This window comes from Pteronotus mesoamericanus, unplaced genomic scaffold (genome assembly GCF_021234165.1).
Source record: "Pteronotus mesoamericanus isolate MK-2021 breed Mesoamerican mustached bat unplaced genomic scaffold, CSHL_Meso_final contig_20, whole genome shotgun sequence".
Classification (NCBI taxonomy): domain Eukaryota; kingdom Metazoa; phylum Chordata; class Mammalia; order Chiroptera; family Mormoopidae; genus Pteronotus; species Pteronotus mesoamericanus.
Genome location: NW_026555085.1, coordinates 100,058,460 through 100,072,548, shown reverse-complemented (window position 1 = coordinate 100,072,548; position 14,089 = coordinate 100,058,460). Strand labels below are relative to the sequence as shown.

General features: G+C 42.1%; 1 protein-coding gene across 3 annotated transcripts in view; it reads right to left on the bottom strand.

Annotated features, from left to right (window-relative positions):
* TULP4 (TUB like protein 4) overlaps positions 1 to 14,089 on the bottom strand; it is a 192,075-nt gene that overhangs the window by 53,343 nt on the left and 124,643 nt on the right. For all 3 annotated transcript variants that reach the window (XM_054570169.1, XM_054570170.1, XM_054570171.1), the window contains 2 exons: positions 9,212 to 9,340; positions 1,886 to 2,047 (listed from right to left, as the gene is read on the bottom strand). In XM_054570169.1, the coding sequence (XP_054426144.1) occupies positions 1,886 to 2,047; positions 9,212 to 9,340 (291 nt within the window). The remainder of the gene's footprint in view (positions 1 to 1,885; positions 2,048 to 9,211; positions 9,341 to 14,089) is intronic.

The window sequence follows — 14,089 nt, the reverse complement described above, 5'->3', positions numbered from 1 at the left end:
CAAGCTGCCTGCTACCTCAGCAACTGTTCAGGATGCAGCACAGGACGCTGCAGTCAGTCTCCTCAACAGGCCCCTCGTACCCCACAGGCAGGCGCCAAGTCTCATTCACTGTGTCCGCAGCACCTCTGGGTCTGACACCCACCACCCTTCAGGTACGCTGTCTGCTGGGGACACTGGGTGGCACGCTCATCAAGGAGGGCTGTGACAGGAGCCTTACAGGGTCCATCACACTAGGTGAGGGCAGAACGTGAAGCTGAGACGTCCACTTATCTGTTAAGTGATCTCACTTCTGTTCCCTCATTGGATCATTACAAAAGCCCTGGAACTAGGCAGGAAGTAATTCATACCCTTTGTCACAGAGGAGGGGACTCAGGGAGAGGTTAGGTGCCCAAGCAAGGTTAAATGGACTGTGGCACACTTCCCTTTCAGGAGACTCTAGGGACCGTAAAAAACCTACAAAAATAAAATGTCATAATATGTAAATCCAAATGCTTTCTATGGATGCATGCACCTTACTGGATAATTAGAAGCCTTTGGGAGAGGGAAGAAATGTGGAACTGAGACGATCTTTCTATAATTCTTGCAACACTAAGTTTGAGAAGAAAGAAAAAATACTGGCCATTTTACTTTAAAAAATGGAAACGTGAAACATATAGTGACTACAGAAAAGCAATTTAGTAAAAAAAATAAAAGTGGCTCAAAATAAAAGTTATGGTTCCATATTATACTGCTTGCATTTACCAATATTATACTGCAACTTCTTGTGTACAATATTTTGGCATTTTACAGGTTCTGCTGTACTTGGAAAACACGTTTTATATTTGCAAAGGTTTTAGCTAGTAAACACTATATTTAAAAGTTAATGATCAATATGTAATTTTATTAGATTATATATTGTTTTATCATGAAAATAGAATAGGCACTAAAGAAAAATTTGAAGTTAGGTTTTAAAAAATGACCCAGAGGCTCATTACCCTAAAATTACAACATGCACATAGCATGTGGATTGACTTCCTTTCAGTTTCTCTTGGGTGTTTATGATGTGGTAATCATACCACATATAATGCTTCGGATTATGACTTCTTCCCATAACATTGTATCGTAAGAGCTCTTCCAGATTATTACACCATCTTTGTAACCACAATCTACAATTTATGGAACTACTAAGTAATACTTTAAGTGTTTACTTAAACACTCTATTTTTAGACAAGTAGGCTGTTGCCAAATTTTTACTGTCATAAAGAACTGTTATTTTCTTCCCTTTGTTTCTTTTAGATAAATTCCTAAAGTATATTACCAGGTCAAAGTGGATGATAACTTTAAAGATTTTTGACAAATGCTTCCTCAAACGTCTAAGTATACATTGTCACTAGTAATAAGAGAGAATACTTACTTGATTGTACTCTTATCAATAATCAGTAAAACATTTGTATCAGTTTATTACTACTTTTGCTAGTAAGTGAAAAATATATCCTCACTATGCTATTTTGCATTTCTCCCTGAGAATACTTTTCCACCATACGATTACTGGCTAGTTGAACTTTTTATAAGTTATTATTTATGTCCATTATCCATTTATCAATTGGCTATGTATATAGATTTAAAACTAAATTTGTGACAGCATTTTCTGTAATTACAATGTTAACCCAATGTTTATGGTGTTGGTGGGAAATATTATCTCTCCAATCTATCATTCATTTCAAATTGTTGTTTTAATATTTACCCGGACACTGTCATTACTTTTTTCCCCTTTGTGATTCTTTAAGAGGCTTTGGAGCTAACTCCCCTACCCCCACCCCTTCTTCCCTGTGTGCTAATACTTAACACATCTCCTCCTCAGCTCTCATGCTGTTAACATTAGGCATCCATATTCAAGAGGCATTACCTGCTGGTCATCAGGAGTCCATATGCCACATGTGATCTGACTTTCCAAGTTGATCTCAGATGACCAGTGTCTTTGTCCACTGACAGAACCGACCAGGACAAATCCATCTCGATATGAGATAAGCGCTTGAGTCCCATCATGGCTCCAAGTGAAATCACTCACCTTTGAGACACACACAGACAGAAGTGGTCAATTTGTAATCTTAAAGGGAGAGTACTTTTATCAAAGACTAGATATAGTAATTAACTTAGCCTTTGGCTGAGATCAAGATGGCGTTAATGAAAACAATACAAATGTATATAATGTATGTATTAAACAATATATAATGTAAAAAGACATCATTTGGAAAGCATGGGTCAGTGTGCTGAGTGCTTCACACACGCTAATATACCTCATAAATACCACGGTGGAGGGTATTATCATGCTCACTTTACAGAGAAAATAGGCACAGAGGATAACCAAAAAGAGCAGGACCTGTTATAGACAGATGATTTCATTTATCTTGAGTAAATACCCAGAAGTAGAATTAATTGCTGGTTGTTACGTTAAGTGTTTAAGTGCATAAGAAACCACCAAACTGTTTTCCAAAGTGGCTATACCACTTTACATCTCCATGGCAGGGCATGTGAGCACCAGCAGGACCCAGTTGGTGGTACTGGTCTTTTAATTTTAGCTATCCTAGTATCTGTGTAGTGGCATGACATTGTGTTTTAATTTGTTTTAATTTGCAGTTCAACAATGACTAGTACGTTGAGTTCTATTTCATGTGCTTATTGATCATTTGTATATCATTTGGCACATGTCTGTTCAAATCCCTTGCCATATACATCTATTTTTATACACACACACACACACACACAAGTATACATATCATCTATTCATATACAAAGTCTATCCAGAAAAAAGTTCAGCCATTGTTAACATTAACAAGAATGGCTTGTGCAACATCAATGTAACCTGGCAGTAAAGGAGAGTGGACTGTAATGTGCATGTGCACTGTGTGGCCGTCACATTCAAAATGGCTGAGCAGAACAAAGAATCTACATCAAATTTTGCATTAAGCTTGAACATTCCTCCATAGAAACTATTCGGATGATTCAGAAGGCTGCAGCTGTGGGCACCTAGTGAATGCTGGCTTCATCATGACAACGCGCCCGCTCACACATCACGTGCAGTATTTTTGTGAAACATCAAATCACCCAGGTGACTCAGCCCCCGTACCGCCCAGATTGGGTGCCCTGCAACTTCTGGCTTTTCCCAAAACTAAACCACCTTTGAAAGGGAAGAGATTTCAGACTGTCGATGAGATTCAGGATAATACTACGGGGCACCTGATGGCTATTGGGAGAACTGTGTGAGGTCCCTGGGTGCCTACTTTGAAGAGGACTGAGGCGTCATTGTCCTATGTACAATGTTTCTTGTATCAGAAACGTGTGCTGCAAATAATTTCTCCCAGTCTGTGGTTTGCCTTTTCATTTTCTTAACAGTGTCTTTCAAAGAGTGAGTTTTAAATTTGATGAAGTCCAATATCAACTGTTTTTCTTTTATGGTTCATGCTTTTTGTGTCCAATCCAAGGAACTTTTTCCTAACCAGGGTTGCAAATCTAAGGTTTCCAGAAGTTTAATTTTTATATTTATATCTATAACTCCCTTAGAGTTAATTTTTGTGAAGGGTATGAGGTAAGAATCAAGGTTCTCTTTTTTAAATACAGAAAGTCGGTTGCTTCAGCACATTTGTCAAAGACTATTCTTTGCCATCGTTGAACTACCCAGGCATTTAAAAATTACCTTTGACTGCCTTGTCACCTCCTTTTTCTATAGTCATGCCCAACTTTCCATTTATAAAATTGATTAGGTTTTCTCTTTCTCAATCAGTCTTGCCAGCAGTTTGTCTATTTTGTTAATTTGTTTCCAAATACCAAAGTTTGTTTTGGCTGATCTCCTTCTACTCTATCATTTTCTTGCTATTGCCTTAATATCCATGTAAAAAATTATCTTCCTATTTTCAATGGATTTATTGTTGTTCATTTGGTAACTTTAAGGTTATTATTTAAGCCTTATTTAACAATGCATTTTAAAATTACCAAGTATACAAGAATTTCTTCAATTTATCTTTTTGTTATTAACTTCTAACCTAGCTGCATCACATTAAAAAATTATGGTCTATAATCATGATAACTACCAAAGGATTGTGTTGAGGTTTTATTTACGCCCTAAAACAGGGATTGGTAAACTATGGCCAGTGGGTCAAATCTGCCTCCCACCCATTTTTGTATAACCTACAAACTAAGAATGGTATAGAAAGATCGGGAAAAAAAGATGAATAGAAGAATGACATTTTGTTATATGTGAAATTATATAGCAAATTCAAATTTTAGGGTCCATAAAGTTTCAAATTTCATCAATAAAAGTTTTCTAGAAATCCATTTTTTTCCTGTTATACACTATTTACATAATAGCCTCAACTTTGGCTCCTAATCCACAATGCCTTAAGTATTTACTATCTGGCCCTGTGGTGTGGCTCAGTGGACTGAGTGGTGGCCTGTGAACCTAAAGGTTGCCAGTTTGATTCCCGGTCAGGGCACATGCCTGGGTTGTGGGCCAGGTCCCCAGCTGGGGGCATATGAGAGGGAACAGATCTATGTTTCTCTCACACATCGATGTTTCCCTCTTTTTCCCTTCCTTACTCTTCTCTAAAAATAAATAAATAAAATCTTTAAAAATATTTACTGTCTGTACTTTCACAGAAAAGCTTGTGGAACCCTACAACATGATCAGTTTTTGTAAATTTTCTATGTCTGTTTGAGAAAAATGTATGCTCTCTAATTGGTCGATTCAGAATGTATACATGACCAATAGGTCAAGCTTGTGTTAGATCAAATATTCTCTATCTTTGCTGATTTGTGTTTTTGTTGAAACCTCCAAGTATATGAATGCATTTATCAAATTTCCCTTTCAGTTCTATCAGTTTTCTTCATATATTTTGAGGCTATTATTAATAGGTACACACATATTTAAAACAGTTTCTTCATATACCACAGTTTTTATCATGATGTGGTTGGTAATCCTCTATAAATCAAACACTGCTGTCTTTTTAAAGCCTATTTTAGCTACTTCAGCTTTCTTTATTCCTTGCTATTTACCCAAAATATCTTTTCTACCCTTTTCCTTTAAACTTGCGTAGTCCTTCAGTTTTAGGTGTGGTTCTTAATTTTTAGCTAGTTTGAAGTTACTGAAAAAAGTTTTGTTAGATAAATTCAAAATCTTGGTTTTACTCATCTTATATTTTGACCAAGATACTACTTAGTTTCTCTTAAGAACTTAAAACCTGTTTTAGAGACAACACATTAATTCTGCAATAAAATTTGAAAGTGCTTTCATTGTACACAAATAATACTTTTATTTACATGCATTTTAACTCATTTACCTTGGAAACTACTTATACTAAAAGGAAAATCATCTTAGGAATGGCCTGAAACATAAAGTGAAAATCTCATCCAAGACATGACCAATCTTACACTCACAAAATATTATAACATAGGATGTTTACATGAACTAACTGGGTTTATTAAATCAGGTCAGCACAGAGTGATGAGAATAGATTACAACTGGAAAAACAAAAACAGGAAACGCAGTACCAAATGCTGGAAAGCAAGCAGAGAGCCCCCTGCACTGGCTCCCTTCCCGCTGAGAGGGCAGCAGCGCCCCAGCCCCACCAAGAAGCACTCTCCGGCAGGCTGCCTGAGGCAGCCTTCTATCACACCTTTCTTGGCGACTAACACTGTAAAATTATGCATGCGCTGTTCCAGACTCAATCTTGAAATAAAGGACTCAATAGTTCCTAAAAAAGAAATTGTTAAAACATCACTTTGCTTTTGCCAGATATTTGATTACTCTGTCTCAATGAAAGGAATGCTATATAACAAGGATCACCAGTTATTTGTTCTAAGAAGTGTTATCTCCCTTTAAGCAGGTTTCAAGGACATCCCTGTTCCAAGTCATAAACCTGTCCCTCCCCCCATCAGTTACTGTTCCAGGTATGCAGGGCCACTGCTTCTTTGACCAGTGGATTCATCGCCACCAGAGTATGGTGTTCTTTACTCAAATTAAGATCTGACTTCACCGCAATGAAAAGCAACCAAAAAGTAAAACTATATAAAAAAAAAAATGAATCAGATCACATGATACAGTGGTTACTTTGGTAGAACCCAGCAGGCACTGGCATTTGTGAGATTCTAGGTACTTCCAGATATTCTATGGTCCAGGCAATATCATTCACCTTCAGGTCTGAATTCACTCTTCCTTTCTTTTTTCTAACATGCCTGTTTGCACCAAACTCTAAATGACAAGCAAAGCTGTGGGATGTGGAGGTGGCAGAGACCACACAGCTGCTACAGAGGTGGCAGAAGGTTCCCTCCTCAGACAGGCTGCCAGTCAGGAGCAGAAGATGTGGTAACAGCTCTCTGTGGCTGCTGAGGCTGGACTCGAACAGCTCTGAAGTCTGAGCTCTTTCGTAGAACGCTGATCTTTAACAGCCAGCCAGCCAGATGGGTTTATTTGGGAACAACAAAGAACTGCAATCCCTGACGTGCAGTCTAGTGGTGAACCACACGCAGGTCCAGGGGAACCAAGGAGAGGAACATGGCTCTTCTATGCACTTGGGCAGGGCTGTTGTAAGCAAAGGTTCCATTGGAGGAAACGGAAAGTTCCAAGTGTGGTGAGTTCTCATTGGCTGAGCTGTTCCTGGGCCAGGACGACTCTTTCCTTCTTCCTGCTGACAACAGTCACTCATAGGATCACTTCCTGTCAGAGATGTCAGCACCTCCCGTACTGTGGGGTCAGTCCTGTGCGTTAAGTGAACTATGCATGAAAGTTCTCTCTTTCAATCTCTCAACTCCATTTTAAGTGAAGTTTCTGCTTATTAATTTTCATATTTCCCTCTTTTGATCAAGATCTTTCTCCAAAAGCACTGTTGATCAGAGTCAGGTTTTCCAGATTCAGTGGCCTTTTGTCCCTTGATGCCAGAAAGCACCTTTCCTGGGTGTTCTGTTCCATGTCAAAGGAAAGTGCACAGACTGGCACCCTACTGTGGTCACATCTGAGAAACAAGGAGGGGTGGGAGAAACATCGCAGGCATCTCCCATCTAAAGCCTGTAACTCAGAATATGGAATATGGCAAACATACACTCAGAACTGAAATAATTAAATAAGCACTTTGAGAAACCATAATACAGGAATAAAAACATGAGGCAATTAAAGTTATTGTTAGCTCAAAAGAAAAAATGTCTGGAGCAATATGTCTTAGCAATATACCATGAATATATACATTTCTGCTAAAAGAGCAAACAGTCTCTTGTCAGGGTGCAAGAGAGTGTGTATGACAGTGTTTTGGACTCAAACCTGGGTTCGGTTCAAATTCTGCCTTTAGCAAGTTACTGGACTCCCTGACCTGTTTTTGGCCCCCCGTTAACTGAGAACAGCAATAGCTTCTGAAACGGGTTCCTGTGGAGACAGAGAGGTAACATGTGAAAACGCCAAGCACTGAGTTGGCATTCCTAGCTCCCCTTCACTTATTTCTCTGGGTAACACTTTAAAGACCCCTTGCCATCCCACCGAAAATGCGTCTCACCTGACCACTGCGCCTTTCTAGGGAGCAGGGTTCACTGACATTTTGGCGGACAGGAGAACTGCAGCACTTTAGAGACCCTTACGGGCAAACTCAAGACGAGTCTCCACCTCACAGAAAGCTGTGAAGAGCTGCCGCCACAAGACCTGAAGCTGGTCTTCGGTGATGACACTGTGGCTCCTCTTTCAGGGCAGGAGGCTCCACGCGCGGGTGTTATGGGGTAATAGCACCTCACAGTTCTACAGACACTCTAACACCTCCTGGAGGCTATCATATGCCGACAGCGCTTATACGCACTTTCCATATTTAGTCTCATTTAGTCCTAGTGATCCTCTGAGGCAGGCAACATTAGAGTCCCTATGTTACAGGTGAGGAAACTAAGGCACAGAGAAGCACATTCCACTAAGAAGTCATCGCGTGAGATTCTTGACCCGTGTGGTCTGACTCCAGGGCTCACGCTCTTGACCACGACACCCTCCCTTGCCCCTCGCCCCCACCCCGACGACTTGGACTTCTTGCAGCCATGGAGATTCCCACGTCTGTGGCTCCATGCAGAAGGCTAACCGGTAGTCACAGGGTAGGCTCTGCCTCTTCTTTTTCACTCTGGAGGTATGCAGGAAACGGATATGACCTTGTAAGAGTCAGTCAAAACTGTTACATTTACCTTACCAAGTAAATAAAGTCACAAAGAAAGAAAATTCTGTTTTTACCCAGAGGTAGACTTGTCTTCCATAATGCCATCTTATAAAGATCTTCAGTCTGCTAATAATAACCGCTAATCATATTTTCACTCTTTGCAGTTTTATGTCACTTCACTGATCTCTATCTTTCAAACTTGGGGAGCTTGTAATTTATTTAAGCAACAGATCAGAGAGAAGAGGGTGAGAGCCCTTTCCTCAGAAATGTATAAAGGCTGCCACAAGGAAGCCATCCTAGCAGAGAAGAATAGTCTAAGAAACCCCTCATCAATAAAGGTCCCTGCGGACTCAGTTTCTGGAGCCCCAGTTGTTAAATCCCTGGGATGGGACTCGTGTCCCTAAGCACAGGAGGAGAGGAGCTCTGCGTGGCCCATCCTCATGTACGAGGAAGAGCAGAGCTGTCCCAGGAGTCAGAAGACTCTAGGGAGAGGGGTTTTAAAAACAGCACAGCTCAGCTGGGCATCCCTGGAGCGATTGTTTTCCTCTGAGCGAGACAAATCTGTACCAGAAAGGAAGAGCTGAGGGAGGACCACAGGCGGCCTCGCTAATTGAAACCTGATAGAAGAAAGTGTTAAAACGCAGCTCGGTGAGGGCCCTGTGTGGAGCAGTGATGTGGCGCAGTGATGTGGCGCTCTCTGGGAGAGAACCACAAAGACTGCAACCCAGGGAAAATACCTTGTGAAAGGGAGCAAAACAGTGATAAGTCAGAAGTACTTCAGAGGATCCAAATTTAACAGGCAATCACTACACTGAGTGTAAAAATGATTTCACAGGTTTAATTAAAGCTTTAAAACTTGGCGTGGTCCCACAACAGCGGCATAGGTGCGGAGAAGGAAGTGTGGTCTTTCTCTTTTTATCTAGCAATATACTCATGAAGCATGGAAAGTGGGTTCTCATTTCATTTTCTCTCTACTTCTGGGAAGAGTTTTCATGTGCCCTGGAGCACATGGTCTGAGCAGTCTCTCCACAGCCTTTCCCTGGAAGGGGGTGAGGCTCACTCACCTGAGCCCCTCGGTCATTGACCAGTTCCACGGACCACCGTCCTTCATATTGAATCCACACAAATATCCCTCCATCCGCGTCACACGTGGCCAGCTTCTGGTACGGCTCATTCCACCTCACCAGCACAACCTAGAAACAATCAAGACAACGGTTACCACAGGGAAGGTGCCAGCGGGTCAGGATTATGCCCACAGAGATCAAACCTCAGAACTCAACAGAACGCGTAGTCAAAGGGAACGCCTGGGGGAGGATGTGGAGATTGGTGGAGGGGACTGGGCACAGCCCATGCACATGGCGGAGTCGCAGGGAACCAGAGCCACATAAAGGCTTGCTGACAAACAGCAGGCACCTGAGCAAACGGCGAATTACAGCATGAAAATGCCTATCGCTGTAAAACCAGAGGGCCCAGGTGCCATCTGTCCCTTCTTTGCCTTGCTTCTCAGAAGTGCAAGGATCTCTCACCTGCCAGTCCTGTACGATGGCAAAACAATTTTCACAAAATCTATTGTGTATTTGGTTTGAATCAGAGTATTATTTGGCACAGAAGGAAGAATGGATGAGGACTATTTAATTTCATTTCACTTCCAACATGAAATTTGCCATCTTTTCTAGACTCTTATTTTCAAATAGTTCAGCATCTAAATATGGCCAATTTAGACGATATACACACTTAAAATACCTAGGTTATTTAGGATTTATAACAGAGGAAATAAGAAATGATAAGTTTCAAAATGTTAAGAGTATAAACATTTAATTTTTATATTTGAAAAATTCTGAATCTGGGTAATAACTTTCATCTTTCTCAACTCTAACTTCCTCATCTTCTTCCTCTGGCAGGTGGTTTGCAGGATTAGGTAAATGCCTAACGACAGCCCTCACAGAGCTCAGTAAACCCTCTAAGGACACAGGACTATGAAGGGATCCCTAGAGCCCATGACCCACAAAACCATCTCCCCTCATTCACTACAATGCATCTTCCCTGGGTGTCGCCTGACTGGCCCATGCTGGTGATCATGTCGAATTCAGTCATTCAGTCAGAAACTGAGCTCACACTTAGGTTCATACTGTGTGATGCTGTGACCAATACGAAGTTGGAGAAGACCTGCTCTGCTCTTGGGAAAAGTCCAGCTGGGAGCCAGAACAGCCACAGATATGTGGACATATACTGACATGTGTCCGTCAAACTAGGCCTATCATTAAGCAGCAAGAGGCTGCCTAATGTTCATAAGAAAGCTTTGAATCCCCCTCCTCCCAGGGATTTGTGCCTACTAAACTAATAACCCTTGAGAACATGTGGCACCTGTGTTAAATGGTCTCCATATTCTAACTGACACAGTTGACCCATGAACAATGAGGGGGCTAGGGGTACTGACCCCACCCACAGCCAAAAATCCACCTAACCCTTTTGATTCCCCAAAACCTGCACTGCAGCCATCCAACTGCACTGCAGTTTCCATGAGGGACTGATTCCGGGGCCACTATAAATACCAAGATCCATGGATGCTCAAGGCCCCTGTATAAAATGGCATAGATCAGTGCATATAATTGGCCATCTGTACCTGTGGAGGCAAAACTTGGGAGATACAGAGGGTTGACCATTTATTTATTGGGAAACAACTTGCCTACAAGAGGACCCACACAGTTCAAACCTGTGTTGTTCCAGGGTCAACTGTACAATGACAGACTATCAAGGACCCACAATGACCAGACCCTTCCTGATGCCCACATGTGTCCAAAACACAGATCAACACAAAAGCCCAGTCATTTCTCAAAGCAGTACCATGAGCACAATGCTTTTAGGTCTTTTGGTTTGTTTTCAAGGCACCGGTGTGCTAGGTGTGGCCCCAAGCCCTGGTCCACCACACTTGGTGATGCTAGTGTTGGTTGTAAGATGCATACTAAAATCCTCAAATTTGTTGAGAGGAAATTCTTACCCACTTAAAATGTAAGAATACTGTAGCTGTTCATTAAAATTCTGCAAAAATCAGAGAGCTGTGAGGTTGTAACCTTGAGACATGGCAATCACCAGTCAAATCTGACCTAGCTGATGGCTCCCACACCAAAGGCAACTTCCACGGATGCAGACACCGACAACGGCCGGCAGCCCCGTCCAGCCACCCCTCCGCTGAGCACACCTGCCCGTCGTGCTCCCTGCGCTACAGGAGCGCTGCCCACGCCCCCCCCCCGCCCCGCCCCATGTGGGTGGAAACTTGCTGCACACACCCTCCCCACTGAGCTGTGCTGCTCAAGGACAGGCACAGTTGTGATCATCTTTGAACACCGACACAGCGATTTTGAATATATTGCGCCAAAGAGTAACACATAAGTAGAAGCTATGATCCTTATTCAGTAATATCTTTGAACTATAAAAGGTTATTGGAAACTATTTCAAGCATATTATTTGCAACTCCCAAAGGCTTTTTAACAACAGCTAATACTGCCTGCCTTCCTGCCTACTATAGGGTGTTGGTACTAAGACATATTTGTCCTTGTGGGGCTCAGTTCACCAAATGGACATAATCTAGTGCTCTCCCTGCAATCAGAGCTGTGAACATGCACAGGAGGGCCCTCGACACAGGGGGAGAGGGGGGCAACAAATCCAGGTTCACATTTTTAAGCCTAGTTTTTAAAATGCTCTAAATTACAGATCTAATTTTTAAAAAACAGTAAAGCACACACAGCAACAAGTGTCTTTCAATACAGTGAGTGTGTCACCTTTATAAAGTCCTCTCAGACCCAGAGAAGACTTGGCTGGAGCCTGGCGACCCACAATAGCACGCGCCACTACCATTCGGTCCCCGGAGCCACAGGCTCAGCATTTAAGCCCACAACTATTGAGGGCCTCCAGAATGGCTGCCACAGGGTGCAATACAACTAACAATATGACATTCCTTCTTACCGGTTTTGAATTATTTTCTTAACAGTGACCATTCATCTACTATGACCTTCCTTATAAAACAGCACTTGATGGCAAGGCATCATATCTGAAAGCACGGAGGTTAGTCACCTTTTCTGTACTTTTGCCTTGTTGCTTTAACATCTAGCATATATTGTTCACATCAATAATCAAACCCCTCTTCGTGAAACAGCCGGCATAGTCAGAGCATGACACAAACATGAAAGAGCAGAGGTAGGAAATATTCTAAAGCTATGTCTAATGTCAGAGATTTCTTAGTCTTATGAGAACATAGTGGTAGCTATGGGGTAAACAAGATGTTCTCAGCGTACTCAGTGCATCCTTTTGTAATTCCTGACCAGTTGAGATGAAGCTTTAAATGGAAACGCAGTTCCCCCTCACCACACACTTCTTTGCTGTGAGCTCTAATCGGTAAAACTGAGTAAGTGGGTGGCACCCCTAAATTAGGGGAAAAATCTTTCCAACAATTCTGGTTTAAAGATAAAGTCAGACAGCTGATGCTGTTGCCCTGGATCAGTGTTCTCACTTCTCCTCCAGAGTCTGTGGCTGCCCCCTTATCTCCTGGCAGCTCGTTTCCTGTTCCTGGCCCTTCCAGTCTATCTGGCAATGCTAGGGCATACCAGAGCGCTGAGGGATTACCAGCCAGCAGGCCAGCTGGGTTCTCAGTCGTGCAAACTATATCGCAGAATGCAGGGCGCCTAGGCATTCTAAAGCAGAACCCTTTCCCTTTTAAAGGAAAGGGGGCTCAGGGTCGCACTCAGTGCAGAAATGTTTAGGCTATTAGCCGGAAGGCATCTTCTTCTACCAAAAAGACAGAGGACAAGCTAAATTTTGACTTAGGTCTTTGATTATTTAAAAAACAAACAAACAAACAAACAACCCAGCCTGTTACCTATCATTTTATAGGTATTGTTATAATAAATATTGAGGACTATTAAAAGTAGATAATCTATACTAAAAATATAGGGCGGGTCTGCTGAAAGCCTATCTGGGCCCTGATCTAATACCCTAAATAAGTCACTTCACTTCTGACACCTATAACTATTTTTAGGGAGAATAAAACTGTGTCAGTGAACCCAACTCAAGGATATTCATCTTTTCAAGCAAGAACCCTTCAAATGGTGTTGATCAATACGAATATCATTTATATTTTACAGAAATATGTGGGAAACCACCTTAGTGTACAGCTAGTATCATCAATATTCAGAAATATTTCCCTCAACTGAAAAAGAATGTAATTGTAGTGAATGCTTAAATACAAATAGCTCGAGTATTAAATCCCTGTAAATGATTATCACTTGGTTCTTCTTCTTCTGTAATTTATTAAGTGAAACAGCAGTGAGTTCAATTGTTCAAGAAAAACAAAATGAGTGCCAGTTTATTTTTAGATACATTTAGTCGTTTAAACAAAGAACCAAGAGCATCTTAAAATAGAGGCTGGAAGAAGTTATTTGGGAACAGTAGTTTCCAAAATGGTGCCCATCAGCAGAGAATCCTGTGAAATGGCACGGCTGCAGGCAACAGTGGACCCACTTGGTGCCCCTCGCCCGGTCTTCCCAGGTTGGGAACAGCGGCGCATCCTTCTAGAGTTGTGAAGGGTATGAGAAAGGACCATGGAATAGTGCCAGGCACACAGCACATGTTCAGTCCATGAGAGCTCTGTATTATTTATTCGTAAGCTAACACTTCCCAAACATAAGTCTTCAGCACAGTATCTATGTCTAGTTTCTCCTTCTGAGAGATGGTTTGAAAGATGGTCCCTTTTCAGAGCTGCATTCTGTTCTCTGGCCCTTCCCACTCAACTCAGTGCCTTAAAAACCAGCACCCCCATACACTTCCTGCCCCCTGTGGCCTGGAACACCTCTCTGGCCCTCGGCGCCTGGCGGTGAAGGCGTTGCTGATGGTCCAGCCACTCCCTCTTGCCATCACCACAGCACGCCCCGGACAGGCGGCGCATGTGT